This window comes from Pollicipes pollicipes, unplaced genomic scaffold, assembly GCF_011947565.3.
Source record: "Pollicipes pollicipes isolate AB1234 unplaced genomic scaffold, Ppol_2.1 Scaffold_6138;HRSCAF=7277_pilon_pilon_pilon, whole genome shotgun sequence".
Taxonomy (NCBI): Eukaryota; Metazoa; Arthropoda; class Thecostraca; order Pollicipedomorpha; family Pollicipedidae; genus Pollicipes; species Pollicipes pollicipes.
In genome coordinates this window covers 19243265-19266527 of record NW_023596818.1, presented here as the reverse complement: position 1 = coordinate 19266527, position 23263 = coordinate 19243265, and the positions used below count along the sequence as shown (strand labels likewise).

The 23263-nt window shown below is 51.3% G+C and overlaps 1 protein-coding gene across 1 annotated transcript in view; it reads right to left on the bottom strand.

Annotated features, from left to right (window-relative positions):
- Positions 1–23263, bottom strand: part of LOC119105419 (otoferlin) — a 283009-nt gene that overhangs the window by 100307 nt on the left and 159439 nt on the right. The window contains exon 12 of the mRNA XM_037228883.1: positions 9058–9199. Within this exon, the coding sequence (XP_037084778.1) occupies positions 9058–9199 (142 nt within the window). The remainder of the gene's footprint in view (positions 1–9057; positions 9200–23263) is intronic.

Here is a 23263-nt window from a genome sequence, read left to right as displayed (position 1 = left end):
ACGACGCGGAAGCCACCCGGCTTCACAGTTGTGAGTAGTCTATCGTGTGGGGGAGCTCGCTGTTGCTCAGCAATCATGCAGTGCCATGTTATCGACTGTGCCGTTGCAAGGCTTGTTAACACGGCGGATCCGGCGATGAATGGGCAAGACTTGACATGGTTGCATGGAGGAACGGGCTTTAAATCGTTCGTGCGTAATCGTTTGCGCACGGATTGTAATCGTAATCGTTTGCGAGCGGATATGAACTTCGAGGATAATTTTGTAGGCTAACGTCACGACAAAGGTCCCTTCCATCGGTCGCACACTTGCAGGGTGGAATGAATGACTCGGCCCACAGCGACAACTTTCCCGGCAGTTGACGGAGCTTAGGCCCCTCCCACCGGTCCGCCGAAGCCGAAAGACTGCACCGCGGTTTGTGAAATATATATATATATATATATATATATATATATATATATATATATATATCTGCCGTCGGACGTCGTTCGGCCATGTTTCAGAATCACCACAGGCATGCTGTATTTAGTTTTCAGGTCCGACATAGTTCCGAAAATTGTCTGCAAAAAAGAAAATGATATAACAGGACGTTTCACGCCTGCAAGAACCGTAGTACGAACAAAGATCACCCAAGCGCTGCATGAAAAACAGGGACATGGAGGATCTTCGGCACACGGCGAGGTAAGTAGAAGCAGGTTCGTAGTAAATGTAAGTAAGTAAACCCAATTAATAAGGGGCGGATGTGATTCAGGAATACCGTTACTATCGACACTCGTCTTCAATTTACCACTGGCGTATTAGCATTGCATTGGTGCTTACTAACAAAGGAAGATGCAGGGTGCATTTGTAGCTGTTTCCGTGGGTATTGCTTTCAGGGGCATATGCAGTCATTCGGAATGGGGTGGGGGGGGGGGGGAGGGAATAAAGAATATTCACTGGAAAAAACATTCGAACGCTTTGCAGGTTCGTAAAATGCATTGCGTACCTTATAAGATGACCACACGCTGGCCATGCGTCCAGTTTCACGTGTCCTTGTTCATATACTCAATGTTATAATTTTTTATTGTTGATTATTCTTCGCACGCAACATCACTGCGCGATAAAACAGAGAGGGGCGTGCATCTCGATATGGCTCTGTACCCCCACCCACCCCCACCTCAATTAAGTACGCCAGTGAATGAAATGATTACCTTAATCATACGAAAACCCTCTAGCCCGCACACCCAGCCTTGCCGCCCCCACCATTTTCTGCCGTCGTCCAGCGAGTCTTGCCGGGCAGTGCGGTGACCGGCCGGCGGCCGGCCAATTTCAGGGCGGCGGTCAGTTATGCACTGCCAGCAGCAGTCGCCCAGCAGCGCCAGCTCATGAATGACGAGCTTGATTTATCGCATGGGACGCCGATAAATAAGCCAGTCCAGTCGGACTCGGCCGGGCGGCCCGACCGGTAACGGCACATACTTCATCATAGGACGCCGGCGTAACCCCGATGGCGGCCACCGGCCAGACGGAGCTTATACACCCCTCTCTCCCGCTGCTGTGCACTGGAGCTAGAGCCGGTCTAGTCAACGCAAGCGGCAGCGGGCTGCCCACACCACCGGTTGACGATTCATAAGGTAGAAGTGTGGAGGAGGATAGTGAGCAGTGCAGAGGTTTTAAAGTAAACGTTCCACATTTGAAGGTATGTTGAAGCAAGCATAAGACATGATGCAATCGGCTCTCTCAAAACTATTGACATACTTATAGTGGAAAGACTGCTCTAGACAACGCAAGTTGTCTGTTTAGTAATATGATCACCATTACCTCACTGTTTGATTTGTCATTGCAGTTTGCACAACGATGATTGGGAGCCAATAGACGGCCGTTACATCTGGAAACGCGCTCATGAACGCCAGATATGAACAACTCGACAATTATATTTTTTCTTGGCCTTGATCGTCACATGACGAATGAAACGGCAGGATTTTAATGGCGTTATTGTGACGTCATGGATGCCTGGATGACCTTGAAATAGTCTGCACGAAATAGTCTGTACATTTTCGCGGGCGCGTGGCTCAGATTCTAGAGGACCTTCAGGTCCTACGTAAGGAAGGGCTTTGAACTGCACCGAATGACCTTCAAGATGGATATTTCAGTTCAAAACGCCAACAAATGTGAAACACTCGCTTAAAGGGGCATTTTTATCAGACAGACCCCAGGCGCCATGCTAAATTGCAGGCCCTGTGTGGTACGTGCTCCCAGCTCCCTTGTACCATAAGAAATCTTGAGCTATTACTCTCGGGCACCGCTGAAAAAAAATGTTCTCGGGGTGAGTCGGCGAGCTGTAGATGACAATGCTCAGTATGGCATGGTACGTTTGTCATGAATGTCTTCCCGGAAAGCTACATCAATGCTTCTATTGATATTGGGGTCTGATTGGAGATCCATCCGTGATAGAACCCGCGTAATTGCTTACCGCTTTGTGCCTGTCGAGGTAAAGAATTAACTGAATGGAGCAGATCCAACGGTGTGCTTTGTGAAACAATATCAGGAGAAGGGCCATTTGCGGCTAAGAGCGTTCAACGTCTTTTCGGTTGCTTAGCAACGCTCAAACGCTGCAGCCACAAATGTGATGCATAGATGCACCCAAGTAGCACTGTGCGAGTGCTCTAAAGGAAAGGTCGGCTAACGCAAGGCTCTATCTACCATGCGCGGTCATCTTGGCGATTTGACCGCTAAGTCACGTGGTCCCGTGACGTCATTGGTTTGCTCATAATGTCGGTTTGGTAGATGCACTGCGAGGTGAGCATGAGCCGCCTGACCGAACAAGAGTTGACATCAGTGGGATAAGTGGCGCTGTGACGCCTCTTAAAGGGTGATAGGGGTCTCAGCCGACAGACCGGGACGGCAGCTAAGCGACCGAGCGGGCCGCGGAAAGCCAACTGTATAGGATGTTCCGAGCAAACAAGACCAATGTGGTGGGCCCCTGAACGATCGGGAGTGCTCCGGTAGGTTAACATATAGGGCTCCGACCAAAGCACAGGCTTTGTGAGTACAAACACGGGAGGAAGTCATGGCCAATCTGGAAGACTCCTGAACGATCGATTTCCTTGGCAGATCAACATACATATGATCCCCAACAATAGTGCAGAGTCCTCCGAGCAAATACGAAGTGCCCAACACCGATGCGGCAAGCTTCTGTGGGTTCAAAGGTGCCCGGGGAGGTTAACAGAAAGGACACCGACAACAGCGTAGGCCTTCCTAGCAACTGCGAAAAGTTCAAGCGCAACATGAAAGGCTTCTTAATGATTGAAGCGCCCCGGTTAATGGACATATAGGGTCACCGTCAACAGTGTCGGGCCCTTCGACGGCGTCATGAGCCCTAAACCCTCCCCAGTCAACGATTCTCTCAATCAACGAAAAGTTACTGTTGTCTGCTTAACGACTTTTAATGTTCGATTGGAGCCCTTCCTGGTGGCCTGCAGGTCGAAAACAACCATTGTTTTGTGTGCATGTTAAAGGGGGTGTTTCACATTTGCATTTGGTTTTGAACGGCGACATCAGTTTGAAAGACCAACTATTGACGTTCATAGTCGTGCCCTTTTGAAGACCTAAACCCCTCTTGTTTCTGAGCTTGACGGCCGCGAACTTCCGCATTCGCGAGCTTGTACGAACAATTTCGTTCAGACCATTTCAAGGTCACCAAGGCATCATTACGACATAGAACGTCATGTGAATACAGCCACCCCATTGGCTATGTGGTGCTCGTGGTAAAAAAATATGATCGTCGAATCATTCGTGCCTGGCGTTTACGTCACGACTTCTGGCATTAACGGAACCCAGTTGACCCTCAGCCGTTGTATTGTGTTCAGTGTAAGTTTCGGACACGATTTGATTATTTCGCGCTTTGGATTACAGCCCTTTTGACCAGTGAAGACCATTTCAGGGCCATGGAATGGAGAAGAATGGGTAATGGTGGAACAGGACCGCATGCATCTGGGAGCCCACCCGCCGAGACCTAGCCCACACGGGGACCACAGGGGGAAGGGAAGGCAAAACTCCAAATCTTTACTGAGAACTGAGCTAAGCGTGTGCAAGCGCGCAGTGTTTTGTGTGTCGTGAGGAAACATCGCATGTTCTCAATATTTTGTGTTCACATATGACTGTCAACGTTCAGAAACATAGGTATTAACAGATGTCCTATATTTGAAAAGGGGGTCACTTGCCCCACTATTTACATACGCCCATGTTTCTAGTAGATACATCCTGCACTGAAAACCCTCCAAGGTGATATCGGGCCGTTGGATTCTGTCAGTGCCTGTCTAAATCCGACCACATATGTCGATTATTACACGGTTCGTTTTGGAAGAATCCTAACTTTGTCATATCCATCAAGACGGGAGACGATCTTGACATCTGAGGATTCTTGGTGTTGGCTCTCGAGCAGATATATCAAGGGATCTTGACTTTGCAAAAAAACAAAAATAAGCCGATATTGAGGCTCTCAGGTTCTAACCCCGGGGCTCTCAGCTGAAGATCACTACAGATCTCTACGAAGCTTACATAAAATCTTCACAGATACACCTTAGGCTCAGCGCGAGATTCTCAAAGCGGAGCTCACTACACCAGAAAATACTTAGGTTTATAGAACATTAAATAGCATGGCCCATTCAAACGTCACCATTGCCATGGTGTGTCTGGGTGCGAGGGATGCAAATGGCATCAATAGCAGGCAACTCGCGACTGAGACGCTGGGCCGGGGCAGCCGTGCGGCCAAGCCAAATTAGCCCGGCCTCATTCGTCCTCAGTGACGCCGGGCCTATCCACGACGCACTGATCCGCAAAGCTGCCAGCGAAGCAGATTCGGCGCGGCTGCGGCGGTCAGCGCCGGCTTGACCCGGCCACTCACCGCCTTCCCGGAACGCCCGCAGCACGGCGCGCCACAAGACGTAAGCGTCGCGCCCCGAGCGTCGCTAGCGGCGGCCACGGATCCGGGACAGTCGGTGGAGCGCGTCGAGGCGCCGGCGGCGAGCACGGGCCCCTCCAGCCGAGGCGCGGCGGCGAGCACGGGCCCTCCAGCCGAGGCGCGGCGGCGAGCACGGCCCTCCAGCCGAGGCGCGGCGGCGAGCACGGCCCTCCAGCCGGCGCCGCCAGATGGCGCGGTAGCCAGGCCAGACGTGAGACGGAAACGATTGACTGTCAGAGATCGCGCCAGCCGGATCTTCCAATGAAAATCGGAAGTAAAGTCCCCGATTTTGTTTTCCCCAGAAAAGGATGTGTGGTCAATGGCATGTAAGTGTCAAGGATGTCAAATTACGAGCAGGAAGTAGGAGGGAGTGAGCAGAGCGAGTATGTGAAAAAGCCTTTGGGGGAGGAGGAGGGGGAGTAAGACAGACACAGAGAAGGATCTGGAACGGTCGTAATTCGGTGAGGGTAACATTCGTTGATGACGTTACAGGCCACGTGACCTGACGTAAGAGTGGCATACAAATCAGAACGTCGCACGCGCGTAGACCACGGCCGCGAGATTCAGACTGGAGCTGTCAGTTGTGGTGCTGTTCTTTCGGTGAATTATTATTTGGACAAATAGCATCGTTGAGAAAATTTTGCGAAGGTGCAAATTAAGTTATACTTAAATACCAGCATCACAAATTCAAGAAACCTTCAATTTGAAGATCTGGGACAAGCATAAGGTGTGATGAAAAAGCTCACTTGTAACTAGTTGTAGTCTATTTTGTGCAAACTGCTTGAAATACCAAGATTACACGTCTTACAAAACATGGTCTCCATCACGTCATCGTATTATGACGTCATGGAACGTATTTGTGATGTCAGATCCGCTGCCCGAATTGCCGCATCAGAGTTGCCGCTGTAGCGAACGGCGTGGCACACTTCCGATACCTCAACACACTGCAAGGTGGCGTTGGTTATGCGTGTGAACCCAACGTGCGAGTGTATGCGCACGTGTTTTAACCTTTACTCGCGGTCTTCTTGTACATTTTTCGTGACAGAATCTTTCTTACGTGCATTACCATTTTTGGTTGAGGCCCTATTCTTAAGTTATTTGATGGTGAAACGCGGCTCGCTTTCGACCATCCGCCGTTGTATTATCTTCCCTGCGCAATCCTGCATCCTGGCAACATCCTGCTTGTCGCGGCAGGCTGCATGCGCCAGCCACAAATGGACTGAAGGGCCCATGGTGGAGGCCTCCGTCCGAAGGCCAAGTGCACGCCCCGCAGAGGGATCCCTGCGCGGGGTTTGTCTCGAGTGGGTCCTCGGGCGCATGCAGTCCTAATCCCTAGGCGCATGTAGTCCCGCCTAACCGTCACCCATTTTTATTCATCCCATGGCACTGAAATCATCACCACAGGTCAAAAGGGCCCTAATCCAAATAACCACGTCTTTACATGCAACCAGCAGCGAAATGTGGCAGCGAACCAATTGGTGGCGCGGCGGGACGAACAGGGGGGGGGGGGGGGGGGAGGGGCACTCCTGCAGGAGAGCGGCGCCGCTGGCAGCCGTGGCGATATCACTACAATGTTCGTAAAGTTAAATGCATCTGTATGTGTGTGTGTGTGTGTGTGTGTGTGTGTGTGTGTGTGTGTGTGTGTGTGTGGTGTTGTGTGTGTGTGTGTGTGTGTGTGTGTGTGTGTGTTGTGTGTGTGTGTGTGTGTGTGTGTGTGTGTGTGTGTGGTGTGTGTGTGTGTGTGGTGTGTGTGTGGTGTGTGTGTGTGTGTGTGTGTCATCTGTGCGTGTCATTTGCGTGCCAAATGACAACGGGTTGTGCGCAGCCGGTGCTGGGAATAGCGGCGATAGGCGGACATATGGACAGAGAAAGGAAGAGAAAGAACGGCGCAACCGCAATGGCTGATATATTTAGATATACGTGCACCCTTGCACGGTTATGGATGGTGATGTGGGCCAATTAACAAAATATTTGATCGTTTTTAAACACATATGGTGAGTCACGCAACACCGAGAGCGGGAAGCTGCTATCAGATCGGTGTGTGGGCCAGCTTGGAGAGACACGGCGAGTGTTATCGCAATCGTCAGCAGACTCCTGCTGTAGTTGTGTATGCGTTTCATAATAGCTTCCTGTCACAGCCGATCGTGGCGACAGAGGTATTACCCATGGACGGCTAGCACAGGGACGCAATATTCGATACAGTACGATAAACATTCCTCAGTACTTTTGGACTGGCAAGCTAGCGTAATATTATCATGAATCTCACAACTCGTGGGGTGTGAGAAGCTCACACGAGCCATTCATCCAAGCCTCGTTTAGCAGGCACCCTGCTTCCAGTCACCCACGTCTGTCTGCTCCGCAAAAGAATGTTCGTTTTAAGCCAAATGAAAAACGTACATGCGACGTAAGGTTTCCTATCATTCACAACGTTTTCAACATTTACAGCCAGCTCCGTCAGGACGGTCAGGCACGCTGAGTCATCAGCACGTCTGGGGCATGGGCTGGTACCAGCATCGTTCTTCCGTACTGCATGAGCGCGTCAGTCCTGTTACGGACAGCAGGGACTTGCCAGCATTCTGCAGGCGAACGGCAATCCAACCAGTCATAGCTAACCGACCCATTCATCCAACAAACTAACAAGGGGAAGAAAACCGCATGCGCGTTACTTCGTATAAAGCAAATATTTCATGTATGGACTGATAAGAAATGCAGGGACTGGCGCGCCCGTTGGTTTGAAACTGTGATCGTCATCAGCCGACGCACAAGCGCTTCTTTCGTCACTGTCCGGGGCACGCCCACTAGCTTCTACCAGGCCCTGGTTGGCAATGGAAGTGACCGATGTCAGGGACGCTGAGCCGGAACCATTCCAGCCACTATAAACCCTCAGAATGAATGGGTTCAGAGTCCCTACCGCACCATATATGGCGAAGCGGGCTGATTGGACGGATGTCCGAGCCTGATGACCTCAGACTGGCCTTCGGGACGGAGGGGGAACGGGATCGACCGTGCTTTCCGGGCTCCCGCAGGCCCATTCCATCCCTGAGTCGAGGTACTCGTAACGTGCGCCTTGTGTTGCGACGCAGTAAACGAGAGCAGAGCAGAATGAAAAACGGTGGCAAGGTCGCCTGACTCATCTCATGCTTTTCGACGTTGTTTTCTTCACGGTGAAAATTGTTGCAGTGTTTGGCCCTAGCGCAAGCCCTATGAGAGGCAAGAACGCCATATTTTCATTGTGGCCATGGGTGTAGCCCTACCTCTGAGACTGGAGGACAAGCAGGATTGGAGGAGTCAAACTAAATCCTGAGGGAAAGCCTGGTTTGAATATGATACTTCGAATAGGAAGTGCCTTCAACGGACAAATTTGGGCGGCCAGAGTCCCATGGTGGGAAATTCGAGCGAAGCATGCTAGGGTATGTGTACATTACACGTACAAGCCTTTGGCCGAAGCGCTTTGGTTAACGGCGCTTAGGGAGTCAATAGTGTTGTGGATAACGCATTTGCGTAACCACTGTTTGTCCGGGAAGACGGAGGGTACGGGGTTCGATTCCCCGCTGTGCCCGCCTTCCCCGTCGGGGTGAGAGGCAGGCGGCGCCACATAGCCCCAGCAGTTTGCTTCTCACCTATTCCGTTATTGAGTGATGAATGCTCGTCGAATCCCGGGAACATGTAGTCGCGAGTAGAACCATACAAGTGAACAAAAGCAGGTCCGAAGGTAGGGAGAAAACCTGAAACCAGATGTGCCGTACAATAGCATAGCTGCTGTATGCATGTAGACAGCAGCTGCATGTATGCGCGCAAAATGGATACTAATCTTAAGTGTCTTAACCTTAATATATGTTCGTTAAGACTGAAGCGTATGCATGTAGACAGCGGCTGTATGTATGCGCGCATAATGGATACCAATCTTAAGTGTCTTCACCTTAATATCTGTTCGTTAAGACTGAAGCGTGCTACGACTGTCGAAGGACTGTGCAAGGTCTTGTGACTAATACAGCCGAACACCATCATCTCCGCACTGATTGGTGACCGGAAATATTCAGTTTATATGTCGTTGCCTCAAGACCCTTACCCTTTTCGCCGTCGTTGCTGATGGTATTGAGGTCGAGGAAGTGGTGTGCCGATGAGCGTGTCGTTGACGGTTTTGTCCATGTCCTTCAGCTGGATCTTGATGCGCTTGGCAGAGCGGAGGAACATCTCGGTGAAGACGATCTGTTGGTTCCACAGCGGCGAGTAGCAGCTCTTCTTCACTGACGTCCGGCCCTGTCCAGGCATACAAACCCGCGGTCAGAGGGATGGGGGGGGGGGGGGGGGGGGGGGCTGAGGCCGACTTGCGTAGGACGGTGCAGAGGCCCGACTGATTAGGGACGGGGAACTGAGGCTGACTGTTGGAGGGTACGGAGGCCGACTGATTAGGGACGGGGAAACTGAGGCCGACTGTTGGAGGGTACGGAGGCCGACTGATTAGGGACGGGGAACTGAGGCCGACTGTTGGAGGGTACGGAGGCCGACTGATTAGGGACGGGGAACTGAGGCCGACTGTTGGAGGGTACGGAGGCCGACTGATTAGGGACGGGAACTGAGGCCGACTGTTGGAGGGTACGGAGGCCGACTGATTAGGGACGGGGAACTGAGGCCGACTGTTGGAGGGTACGGAGGCCGACTGATAGGGACGGGGAACTGAGGCCGACTGTTGGAGGGTACGGAGGCCGACTGATTAGGGACGGGAACTGAGGCCGACTGTTGGAGGGTACGAGGCCGACTGATTAGGGACGGGGGAACTGAGGCCGACTGTTGGAGGGTACGGAGGCCCGACTGATTAGGGACGGGGAACTGAGGCCGACTGTCGGAGGGTACGGAGGCCGACTGATTAGGGACGGGGAACTGAGGCCGACTGTTGGAGGGTACGGAGGCCGACTGATTAGGGACGGGAACTGAGGCCGACTGCGTAGAGGGTGCAGAGGCCGACTGGTTAGGGACGGGAACTGAGGCCGACTGTTGAAGGGTACGGAGGCCGACTGGTTGGGGGGGGGGGCGCGGAGGACAACTGTTTTGGGGATTCGTAGATTGACTCGTTAGGAGGTGCGGAGGCAAACTGGTTAGGGAACGGGGCTGAGGCCAGCTGGTTGTGGAGGGGGGGGGGGGGGGGGGGGGGGGTGAGACCGACTCGTTAGGAGAGAGGGTGAAGCCGACTGGTTAGGAGCTGGGGGGGGGGGGGGGCTAAGGCCCACTAGTTAGAGAGTGGCTGAGGCCGACAGGCTAGGGGAGTGGTTGTTGAGGCCGACTGGAGGCGGGGGGGTTGAGACCGACTGGTTGAGACGACAATCGCCAGATAGGGTTATCTGGCTTTAGATTCGCATCGTCAGGGACATTGCTGTCTTCTTCCATATGTAGAAGACAGCAATTGCCGTCCATTGCTGTCTTCTACCTACCACTTCTACCATAAAGGAATGGGTTATAAAGAGCTTTTACTTGTTGCATGAAATGGTTCATGATGTATTAGGAACTAATTTATAAGGTCTCTCCCAATACAGCGAAGCATCTATTCCTTCCTTACGCGACCCTTGTCACGCCATCAGGACCCGATCCGAATGCATCACTGGTTGAACAGTGGCGGCGCCAGTCTCCGAGCCACAGCGGATCAACGCCGTGCCCTGCGGCCTGGACCATTATCTCGACCTGTGCGAGGTCGTGCCCTGCGGCCTGGGTCATTACTTTGACTTGTGCAAGGTCGTGCCCGGCCGAGGTGAGTCTACCTGTAATTGATAGTCTCAGGGGGACGCTTTACGACGGTGTGGTGGAAATTGACCACTGATCCAGCGATTACCATGGTCATCCGGCACGTTCACGTAAGTACTCTGACATCAGTGCTAGGTACTTACGCGACGTAAGTACCTAGCACTTACCATATATGACGCGATCACACGAGAGCTGGTCAGACCATCGCTGTATCACAACTGACTCAGGGGGTTGTGATCACAACTGACCTGTGTACCCCTGCTCTTAAGGTCATCGGAACATATCTCTCCGATATGTTGTTTAACACCACCTCAATTCTCTGATAGCCTTTTACGCAACCATTGCGCAACTTTGGCCTTAGCACGCGCCCGTCGCTTTTCTGGTTTCTGTGAGGTGATTATTATTATTAGGAGCACTGCTCCACACTCCCGATCGGTGGCCCAGACACCCCCTCGCCGTCGGGACAGTGGGTGGAAACTGTGTTGCCGACTCGCCGCCTCCGGAGGTTTTGTCGGCGGCGGCATGAGACGGTGACTGGACGGCGGCCGAAGCCTTCGTCGCCGCCGACCGTTCATGCACCGGTTGATTCCATTGGAAAGTCAACCTTGACGAGTGTCTGTGTACGAGCGTTGAAGACACGGGAACGTCACGAAACGGGCAGGCGCGCCCGTTAGACCAAGCAGGCGCGCCTGGTCAACCAGGAGCGGGGGAAAAGACGGCCGGGGAGTTTGTCCCACCGCCAAGAAGGCGTGTGGAGGCTCACTCCTCCAATTCTCGAAGAAACCCAATCGTGGGTTCTCCTCAATCTCCGTCACCCCGGGCCGTTGCTCCCGTGCAGTCCGTGTGTAGGAACGGGGCGCGCGGAGGAGCGTGGCCCGCCTTGGCCCACATCGTCGACGGATGGCGGTATCCCTCGGGTCCGCTCCAGTGTCCGTCCGGTTCCGATGGGAGCGTATCTTTCTGAAGGAGCCGACCACCTGACGCCGATTAACGGTGCTGCTGACTTCTGAGATTTTGCTGTTATAACTTAATGTAACTAAATTTAGTCAGTTTTGCAATGGAACTATACGGGTTTAAAGTCCATTAGCCAGCACCTGCAGGCAGTTTTAAACAGACCTGTCCGGCGGCTATTTGTCTCTAGGAAACAGACCAAGCGCCGGACGCGGCTTCCTCTGCGGTGACGTGCGATGAAATTCCTCGGTATGCAGCTTGATCGACGCTTAACGTACCGAGAGCATAGTAAAACCTAAGAGACAAATGTCTCAAATCCATGAGCATACTGAAGTGCGAAGGACGTACGTCGTACGGTGTGGACGGGAGTGCTCTTTTACTTCTCTACCGCTCCCTCATCCGTTCCAAATCTGACTATGGTTGCTTTAGCTGCGATGGTGCGCGAGACTTAACCAAACGCACCCTAAACACTGTTCACTACGCCGAGCCCCGTATCGATATAGGGGCTTGCTGCACACCGCCCACCCTTTCGAAGCCTTCTGGTGGAGGCTCACAAGCCTCAAATAGCAATGTGCAGGCACAAATCCTGGGACTGCGCCACGCGTGTGGGCTGTCGTAGCTCCCACATCATTCGACTTGCTGTGTTCTTGCGTAGCATGCTAAACCTCCTTCAACAGCGACGCTTACGACAAGCTTCTTTTTGCCTACGAATTCGAGAGCTCCTGGACGAAAGTAGCCTAGGCTTTAGGCGTGTTATCAGGTCTAGCCTGGTGCCGACCCCTCCTTGGGAGCTTGCATCGGCGATGGTTGATGTATCGTTAACAAACACGCGAAACAAAATGCACTATGACTGAATTTTAAAGTAAAGCTCTGGAACACCTACCTTCCTGTCACAGCTGCACGACAGCTTGCACATACGGTTCCAAAACGGATGCAAGCGTAGGTTGTGCCTTGGTGCGTGGACCCCGTAACACTCTCATTCACGCTACATGCCAATACATCCGTCTACTCATGGAACTGATAGGCATCATCAAACCTCTCTGTTTTATAGAACCTGGCAGCATTATTTACGTTTGAACCTGTGTGACTCATTGAGCGATTTTTTTGGGGGGAGGGGGCTAACTTTGGCTCGTGTCTTTCTAACCCGTTTGTTGGAGGTATTCTTTCTCGTCCTATTTCACTGAATTGGGCGGGAAAAACGGTCGCATTATGTTGAATCCCAAGCCACGTGGGGATCACCGGAAATGATCTCGCCGACGCAGCACCCAAACGCACTACGCAAGGGACGCGCATACCACATTACACCGCTGCTTGCCAAGGACATGTGTCCAGTCTCTTTATCTGTTATGCGGAAGCTAGAGCAGTACCACTGGGATTCGCGTAGCAACAAGCTGAGGGTCGTCAAATCGCGCATCGTACTGCGGCGGTCGTCTTTCCACAAAGAAAGAAGAGATGAAGCTGCTCTTTGCAGCCTACGCATAGGACACGCTCCTGCAGCCCACCGTCATCTGCTATTTACTGATGATAGCCGTGATAGCCAACGCTGCTTTTGATGCGGCAGCCTGCTAACTGTGCATCACGTGCTGATCGCTTGTCCTGGACTAATTTTTGGGACGGAACGCCCAAACGTTACACCAGCCGACATCTTAGATGATGAATCTAGCGTTTTCGAAGCTCGACAATTTTCGGTTTTTCTCTTCCGTATATTTAACTGTGATGTTTTTTGCCCTCACGCCATGCGTGTCTCAGTCTTTTGGTTGCTTATTTTTAGCATATAAACCACCAGTTTGGATCACAACTCTGCTGCATCGCACAACAGTTATGGGCGTTGTATGATCATTTGCAGCCGATGCTCCCTAAAATACCAAACTACCACCACCACCAACATCCAGCCGGAGAATCCGTGCCAGCAGTAGATTGGAAACTTGAAGCATAGATGGTAATTTGCATGGTACAACACATGACTTCGTTGAGACTCGCTCGTTTTATTTTCAAGTTGTCACGTGGTAATGTGGGCAGCATGTGGGGACTGCGGACTACGGGATGTGAAAAGCTCTGCAGCCTGTTTGATGTGAGGAGACCCAGTAGGGCTAATGTGCAAGCTTTGTAGCCCAGCGTGTAGGTAGGCAGCCAGGTTATGAATGATATCTATTGTGGGCAGCGGTGGCAAGTGTTTTGGAAAATTGGCGTGGTAAAGCTTCAAGAGCGGACATCTCTCGGTGGAAAACTACAAAAATAATGTTGATTTCAGTGATGGTTGGCATGGCTGCTGCCATACTTGCACACTGCACGCCCCACCCACGAATGCATGCAGATGTAGTGGGTACCCATCGCCATGTTGCTGAGGTTTGTGCGTTGTACCTCATACTTTGTAATTTGCAGATTTTTAAGGCCATCTAGACCTGCGATATCCATCCGAGCTCAGTGAGTCGCCGAACTTAAGGTTAGGGTCAAGGGTCTAAATTTGTATTCTTGTGAGTATGAGCGCAGCCAAGTAACACTGGCTCTGGGGCTTTACCCTCCCATGGGAGTTGAGCGTAGTTTTTTTTACTACGACGCCAATGAACGTGATTATGCAGTCTGGCAAGCGGAAAATGAACTTTTGCTGCGCATCTTATTGACCACCTTTAGCAATGACACGTCGCAATCAACGAAAGTAATGTAGAGACAAGGTCAGTGGTAAGCCGCGTGAACATACGCAGTGCGCAGTTGGGACAGCTGTTTTTGGCGCCAGGACGAAACAAACCAACATTAATGGTCATTGATACGGTGTGTACTATGCCTATCAACGTTATTGCCGCCTGTAGTTTTCGCAGTGTGTACAAATAGTGAATGGGGCTGGGTACTAAAAAGAAATGTTAGCATCCTTCGCAAACCGCTCCCGCCGCAAAACCTTCTCCCCCCCCCCCTCCCCCACCGCCACAAATCCGGGCTGTATTGGTATTTTATGAGAGACCAGCCGCCTCCAATATTCATGTGGGCCACCAGCAGTTTTTAGGGTCACAGGAGCGTCTTTTTTCGGGTCAGATTGACGTCGGCCGCGGCGGCGCCTTGAGCGGCAGTTGGAGGGAGGGGGAGTGGCAGCTCATTGTGCCATCCTTGTTACCAGTTGACCGGCAGGCGGTTGCGCGAGTGAGGCCGAGCGGTGTTACCAGCCGACCGGCAGGCAGCTGCGCGAGTGAGGCCGAGCGGTGTTACCAGCCGACCGGCAGGCAGCTGCGCGAGTGAGGCCGAGTGGTGTTACCAGCCGACCGGCAGGCAGCTGCGCGAGTGAGGCCGAGCGGTGTTACCAGCTGACCGGCAGGCAGCTGCGCGAGTGAGGCCGACCGGTTTTTTCCAGCCGACCGGCAGGTAGCTGCGCGAGTGAGGCCGACCGGTTTTTTCCAGCCGACCGGCAGGCAGCTGCGCGAGTGAGGCCGAGCGGTGTTACCAGCCGACCGGCAGGCAGCTGCGCGAGTGAGGCCGAGTGGTGTTACCAGCTGACCGGCAGGCAGCTGCGCGAGTGAGGGCCGAGCGGTGTTACCCAGCTGACCGGCAGGCAGCTGCGCGAGTGAGGCCGAGTGGTGTTACCAGCCGACCGGCAGGCAGCTGCGCGAGTGAGGCCGAGTGGTGTTACCAGCTGACCGGCAGGCAGCTGCGCGAGTGAGGCCGAGTGGTGTTACCAGCTGGCCGGTAGGCAGCTGCGCGAGTGAGGCCGAGTGGTGTTACCAGCCGACCGGCAGGCAGCGGCGCGAGTGAGGCCGAGTGGTGTTACCAGCTGACCGGCAGGCAGCTGCGCGAGTGAGGCCGAGCGGTTGTTACCAGCTGACCGGCAGGCAGCGGCGCGAGTGAGGCCGAGCGGTGTTACCAGCTGACCGGCAGGCAGCGGCGCGAGTGAGGCCGAGCGGGAGAGTGTGCCGAACCGAATTGGTGGCAACCAATCCTGATGCGCAACACTCCCATTGGCAATAAACGAACTTTCTCCGAGACATTCCACGTCTCAAATCAATTTCAGATGAATGCGTTACCGGTATTACAACTGCAAATTCTTACTATGATTAATCTCCTCCTTAGTAAACTTTGGGAGGCGTGAACCTCATGAACCTTTATACATTTTCAAAAATATAACTGTGGTTGTGAATACGGCAGATCTTGTCGTTATCAAGGTCATTCATTTGCTCAACTACCTGGTATTGACTGGATCGGAACCGAACATAAAATGTGGAATTGTCATCAGTCTGCTATTGCACGAAATAAACCGTGCACTGTATGATAGAACGAACGAGGCTAAAGGACTGGATGCGAAGTTGCAACCACTGCCATTAAAATAAACAAAGTTTCTGCACCAAACTATTGCCATCAACTTCGCTCCTTAAAAGTCTCCCCATTCGCCGCATTATCATTCTTGAATACGGGTAGAAGCCACTTCTTACAAACTTCTCCATTTGCCGTGTTGTCGTTCTTTAATATGAATGGATACCTTTGAGGATGATGAGTAGATAGGTTTCTTCAAAGGCGTGTGGCCAACAAATAAACGACTCTCGTTTATACTCGGTACGGTTTACTATTTATTCTCGGTAGGGGCCGTCGAAGCCTTCTGGCCCAGCGTCTGTGTTTCTGGCAGCCCTTACTTGTGCCGAGTATCGGAAATCATACTGTAGGAGCTGGACTGATTTACTAATGCCTTTGGGAAGGTATTTCTAGCCTTATACCCGGTTGGAATGGTCGAGACTTTTTGGTTTTGTCTTCTGCGTCTTATGCAGCTCTTAGCCTAATACCCTATGAAGGCGTTATGATGTGGGGCTTGCATGTGTGATTTTGTTTGGCACCTTTTTATTGGCAGAGTCTGCACAGATTGAGAACGCTTTTACCATAGCTTGTTAGCATTTGCTCCTCTTTAATCTTGTTAACTCGTTAACTTGGCCTCCTTCCAGCACATAGTCCACTGTCCGCTGTCGTGGGTGGCACGTCATTCGGTGTTTTGGATACCAACCAACAAGCATGCCGACGTCCTGCTGCAGCTCGTGCAGTAGACCTGTCTCGGCGTAAGGGAAGCTCAAAGTGTTCATTGCAGGCAGGCAGGACAGAAGGTGGTGATACATTTTCACCACGCACGCACACACACACACACACACGCATACATGCATGCACGCACGCACGCACGCACGCACGCACGCACGCGCGCACGCACACAGGCACACACACACACACACACACACACACACACACACACACACACACACACACACACACACACACACACACACACACACACACACACACACACACACACACACACACACACACACACACACACACACACACACACACACACACACACACACACACACACACACACACACACACACACACATATATATATATATATATATATATATATATATATATATATATATATATATATATGTATATATATATATTGACTAATTTATTGATTGATTGATCGATTGCCACGCGCGGTGGGCATTCACGATATGACTGTTATTAGCATAAGTTGTTTGAAAATTAGCACTTGAATTCAGCGCGTAAAATGCCCCCCTACCCAAAGCGAATTCTAAGAAATTTTGTCAGGCATGACTTTCAGGTCGGTGACTTCGTTATCGCAATCAAATTTTCAGCAATGTGACGTCCGCGGTAAAACCAATACGTAGATTTGAGTTATGCATAAAACGAAACGCAAAACACATGCTTTGAGCAACTTATATTTACTCACAGAATTCGTTCCACTTTTGAAGGCAATCTGACCAATAGGGCAAGGTGGCGGTGATATCCTTGTAGCTTCATGGATAATGTGATGCATGTCAAGTTTCACATGTGTGTCGACCAGCAGGCGATTATCAGTGATTCCAATGGGTAGTGCAATACTATTATCAAGAGCGCTTTTGCTGCATTCAGGTCACGGTGCAGAGCAATGCAAGATGAATTGAATCCACGCATGCTCCTTTATTTGGTTAAAGAATTCAAGCTACTGAGCTGTGGGGTTAGGTGGTGCATATATACGACATATAATAGCATTAGGCGATCTTATTATGACCGGGGCGCAGACCCCCTCTGTATTTGTGACTCAAACTCAGTTAGGCTGTTTGCCGCCAGGTCAGGTATGGTGTTTAGAGCTACGCCACCTTATTACGTGTTCTGTGACGGCTTGATAGGTTTCCATTGTATTTTACACGCCAAAATGCTTGAGTGCATGGCATCGTCTAATTTGGTTTCCGTTTGACAGAGGATGGCCATGCTGTTTTCGTGCACATATCGAGTAATCTCCCACAAGTCATCACTGGCGGTAATACTGCCTCATGGGAGCTCACTAGGTGTTATTAAACACCGATTCGGAGGACTGCTGACGGTGCTGGTGATGACTTAAAGGCTAACCCTGATCATTGTGGTCAAACTTATATCTTTCAGGCCAGAGGCGTAGCCGAGGGAGACAAAGAATTTATGTCTACTCCCCCCCCCCCCGAGCGAAGAAATGTACGCTAGACGCCGGCGAATTTGCAGGACTTGGTCCGAATTCGCAGCATTCCAGAAAAATGGAATTTGGCCCACCTGCCTCCGGGGAAACTTTGGCTATGTGTCTGGTTCAGCCTATTTCTGCAACGGCGGTTGAGAGCAATGCGGCGCGACATCCGGCAGGCGGCGACCGCACGCTCTGCGCTACTGCGCCGCAATGCACCCGAACGTTGCACGTAGCCTATCGCGTTTTCCGGCTCCTGATAAAGGTTCGTTCGGCTGCAAGCTGCGGTGGGAAACGTTCGATCTAAGTACGTTGAAGGCTAAAATGTGAAATTTTATTGATTTCCCAGCCATGACGACAACACATGGTGCATTCAGAACACGGTCATATATGAGACCGAGAGAGACGGCTTAAACGCTTTATCATATTTCTATCATGAAGGAGCTTACAATATTGAAACATTGATTCGAATAAATACACTTCTGCTTGCGCCAGGAGGAACAACACGAGGTAACAGAAGGGTGCAAGGAACGCGTCGCTTAAATGACGGTTAGCTCCCACAAACCAGGGGATCTATTGTAGCGTTTTCAATCAGCAGGAAGTCACAAAGCTTACGAGGCGGCTGAAACGGTGAACTATCACCATAACGCACGAGGCGTTTGTTGGGGAAGATAGAATAGAGCGCGCATACAGAGGGACTTCGCGCCAAGCGTGACAACTAAGACAGGAGAGCGATAACTAAAGGACATAGTGACAGCGGAACCTTGGCTTACCTTGTGTCTCAGAACAGAAATTCTTAGCGTCAACGTGGGGTGAGAAACTAGTCACAGCGTACGGGTAAAGGCGTTGCATCTTAGATTATTTGAGTCAGTGTGTTATAAGGCGTGCCTCATCCGGGCGTGGCTCGTATGCTTGCACCTCAAACGCTTTCACCGATTATAAGAAGTTATAAGTTTAGTTGTCTTATCTTTCCTACTGTTTGCATTGGCTTTGCGAAACATTTCAGTCGTTTACCAGGGAATGATTCAGGAAATAAATTCATACGGCACAGACGAGCAATGATGTCATAAAACTGTGATAACACTTGGCAAGGTATTTGATGTGTTGTGTCGAAACTAGCATTAAAAAGTACAAAGCCCTTGTAAAAAAGGAAACCAGACTAGCAACTATTCTGTGAGCGATTTCCTGAGAGCATTTCGTGACAATAAGACATTCTGTCTGGCTAACACGGGCAAAACACATCGATGTAATCTGGGTCTGCATTTTACTCTTTCGGCGTGGAATCCTGTCTCAATATTCAAGAAAACACTTAAATCAGTTTGTCGGACCCTGTCACATATGCACCATAGTCGTTAACAGCCATAATTACGCGGCAAATTTTCGGTAATTGAAGGGGAGAGTGGCGTGGAGACATTTTTCCGCGGGAACTGCCTGCTGTTCCGACACTGATGTGTTGAGTGCAGCAACTTTGCAAACACAGCCCATAAGGTCATAGGGATCCTAAATAATTTCGGATGCATTCGGGTTATCGAACGTATAACGCTATACGTATTAACGCTATACGGTCCTGTAAACGCCATAGGAGGCTTCCATTGATGACACAGGAGGCACTCTGGCAGCTGCAGCAGGTTCTAGAAGACGCGCCATGTGAATCTGGTGCATCTACGACCAATCCTCGACTGTACGCTCGGCATCCGGCCTGGCCAGGAGCGCACGGTCACGCGTCGCCAGTGTAGCCCGGTCAGTGTGGCCGAGTCAGTGTAGCCTGGTCAGTGTAGCCAGGTCAGTGTAGCCAGGTCAGTGTAGCCAAGTCAATGTAGCCCGGTCAGTGTAGCCTGGTCGGTGTAGTCTGGTCAGTGTAGCCTGGTCAGTGTAGCCCGGTCAGCGTAGCACGGTCAGTGTGGCCTGGTCAGTGTAGCCCGGTCAGTGTAGCCAGGTCAGTGTAGCCAGGTCAGTGTAGCCAGGTCAGTGTAGCCAGGTCAGTGTAGCCCGGTCAGTGTAGCCTGGTCAGTATAGCCCGGTCAGTGTAGCCCGGTCAGTGTAGCCCGGTCAGTATAGCCCGGTCAGTGTAGCCCGGTCAGTGTAGCCCGGTCATTGTAGCCCGGTCAGTGTAGCCCGGTCAGTGTAGCCTGGTCAGTGTAGCCCGGCCAGTGTAGCCCGGTCAGTGTAGCCGGGTCATAGTAGCCCGGTCAGTGTAGCCCGGTCAGTGTAGCTAGGTCAGTGTAGCCCGGTCAGTATAGCCCGGTCATGGTAGCCTGGTCAGTGTATCCCGGTCAGTGTAGCCCGGTCAGTGTAGCCCGGTCAGTGTAGCCCGGTCAGTGTAGCCCGGTCAGTATAGCTAGGTCAGTGTAGCCCAGTCAGTGTAGCCCGAACATGGTAGCCTGGTCAGTGTATCCCGGTCAGTGTAGCCCGGTCAGTGTAGCCCGGTCAGTATAGCCCGGTCAGTGTAGCCCCATCAGTGTGGCCTGGTCAGTGTGGCTTGGTCAGTGCAGCCCGGTCAGTGTAGCCCGGTCAGTATAGCGCGGTCAGTGTAGCCCGGTCAGTGTAGCCAAGCCCGGTCCCGCTGGGCGGTGTCGGTTCGTAACCGGCCGCTAGCCGCCGGAGACATGCTTAACGAGGTGTCTTCAAAGGTATTTAGTTAGCGCTAGTGAGTCCGAAATTAAATTTAACTCTAATTTACTTCGAATACACCATGGGTTGTCAAAATACCCTCGAGCCCCTCTCAAAATGCCCTTCATTTGGGATGAATTACTTTCATTTATCCATGACGTCATGCCGTAATATGAACCACGTTTTTCGTCACCCCTTGCAATCGGTGGCCGTCGTATTGATTTTAAGAAATGCTTACACAAACTACGATATTTGTTATGAGTGGCCTCTGGCCATACCCTTGACAATAAAATAAAGCCACACTTAGATTTTCATCTGGATTTTAAGCTAATTGTGAAGCCATTTGCATTTCCAAGTGCTGCTTTAAAGAAGTTCACTACTCGTCTACCGTGCGGTTTCCCAAGCCAGCGTTTCACATGAATGTTTTCCACTCCATGCAACGCGCCTACAAATGTCAATTCAAGCAAAAACCGTAATGTACCGTAAAATCCTTTATTGTACGGGGGCGAAATGCCAAGCCTGGTCAATCTGCCAAGACTGAATACATCTGAAACGTCCTCTTTGTCATGACTAGGATCTCGGATACATTACTGATGCCAGACATCACAAACACATCCATGCTTTAATCTCATCCCACCAGGTCACAGTAAGGAGTGTGACAAAGTTTGAAGAATTGTGTGGAAAATAGCAGAAGATCAGGTTTCGGTGAGAGGTCAATTTTTTCAGAGGCAAACGGTGAATACCGTACATTCTGCTCCACGAAACAATGATAACGTTTTAATTATGTATATACGGGGTACGGCATGATCAACCAAACAAGGAAAACCACTGTCATACCGCTTTGCATTTGTGCATTCCCCATGCATGCACTTACTATTGTTTCATCGTGCGTTCCTTTATCCTGAATATTAGCCCCAGTCCACCCATCTTACGGAGGCGTGCTGCGTAAGTCGGCCGTGAGTCGGCTCCACAGGCGCCCCGGCAAGAGGCCGCCATCTCACCGAGACGTGCCGCGTACGTCAGCTGTGAGTGGAGCCATCACACAGTGTGGAAGCGGCATCAAGGTACAGACTGCAGTGTTGCTCCACCAATGGCCGCGCTCGTGAAGAGTTTAATCCCAAGTGGTTGAGATAGGCAAGAGAGCTCTAATATATCGCCCATCTCTACTCGCATCCCGCTAAAAATCGTGATGCATAAGCCCAGATCAACCAACGATCATAACAAGCAATCCCTGATGGGTTTCTCCACAGAACTTCGCGCATTTCAGATCTCCCCTTCCCTCCCCCAGTACCATCTATGCGTCCTTTGTGACCTGCTAGACGGGTATGAGAGTGCTGTACCCCCCCCCCCCCCTCCCATCGAACTCCTGTGACAAGTCAGCCAGCCGAGGCACGTCTCTCAGCGCCCCATGGGACCCACCGCTGGACGTCAAAGCTCCGCCGCTTGGTCAATGACGTCACAGCAGCGTCAGGCATTACGTCAGAGCTTCAATTGGAATGAAGCCTTTGTGGGGTCAAAAGGTTGCCCTAGCCATTAGCAAGTTTGTGCGACACTTCGCGATATGCTCGTGGTGCATGCATCCGTGTTCGCGTGACTCTTGGACATTAGGACTGCACTATTTATTTCGTGAATGCCGAACCTGACTTGGTGACACGTATAGCTTCTCTGGCAGGACAGATGCAAGTCTAAGTTCTGTACCAGGTGAGAAAAGGTTGGCATCTACACCACTGCCATTTATGTAATAACTGTGCTGGAGTACAACATATGTATGGCCCTTAATTTTAACCGCCACAGTTCAACTTCCTCGTTTGGGTAAGCCATAGTGATCCAATTCGGCCTTCCGCAATTAAAAATGGTACTCTCTTAGCAAGGATCTCCCAAGTCGTTCTACGAATCCGACTCAGTGTTGTCTGGCGACACAGTACCAACATGAGATAAAAGAGCCACCATACGCAGTTCAGAGGAGTTGACTGAAGAACTCATCAAAGGTACAGGCATAGTATGGATGCGACATAACAAAATAATAAGCGTGTATCTTAAGCGCCTCTTCATTCGTAAAATGCCATGAGACAGGACTACTTTACCCTTGACAAAGCCATAAATGCAAATCCTCTACTGCGCTGAGCCCAAAAAGGTTATTTTAAATAGCAGTCACAAGGGAAACCAGCAGGAATGGAGCCACAGTCCGCTGGCCCGGCTTTTCGTGGTGCTGGAGAAGTGTTCAGAACGGTGGGGAAGATGGATATGACACAACCTCAAACGAAAGCAGTGCAGAACCTTTTCTGGCTCTTGCCTCCGTACGAGAAAGACCGCGCTGCATGCTTTAGTTACATATCAGACGTTCACCAGCAGTGTTCGCTTTTGGTGTTCGCCGCCCATAAAAATAGCACTGGTGATGTCGGCCGCATGCTAACTGGCGCAAATGGCCAGGCTTGCGTCATCAGTTGCGTCACAAGTCCCTTATGTCCGACGACTGAATCCTACTGGTACGATAAGTCCGAAGATCGGAGCCCACCTGTACAGTCAGCCCGGCGACAAAGCCCTCCTGTACCGTCAATGGCGAGAACCCCCGT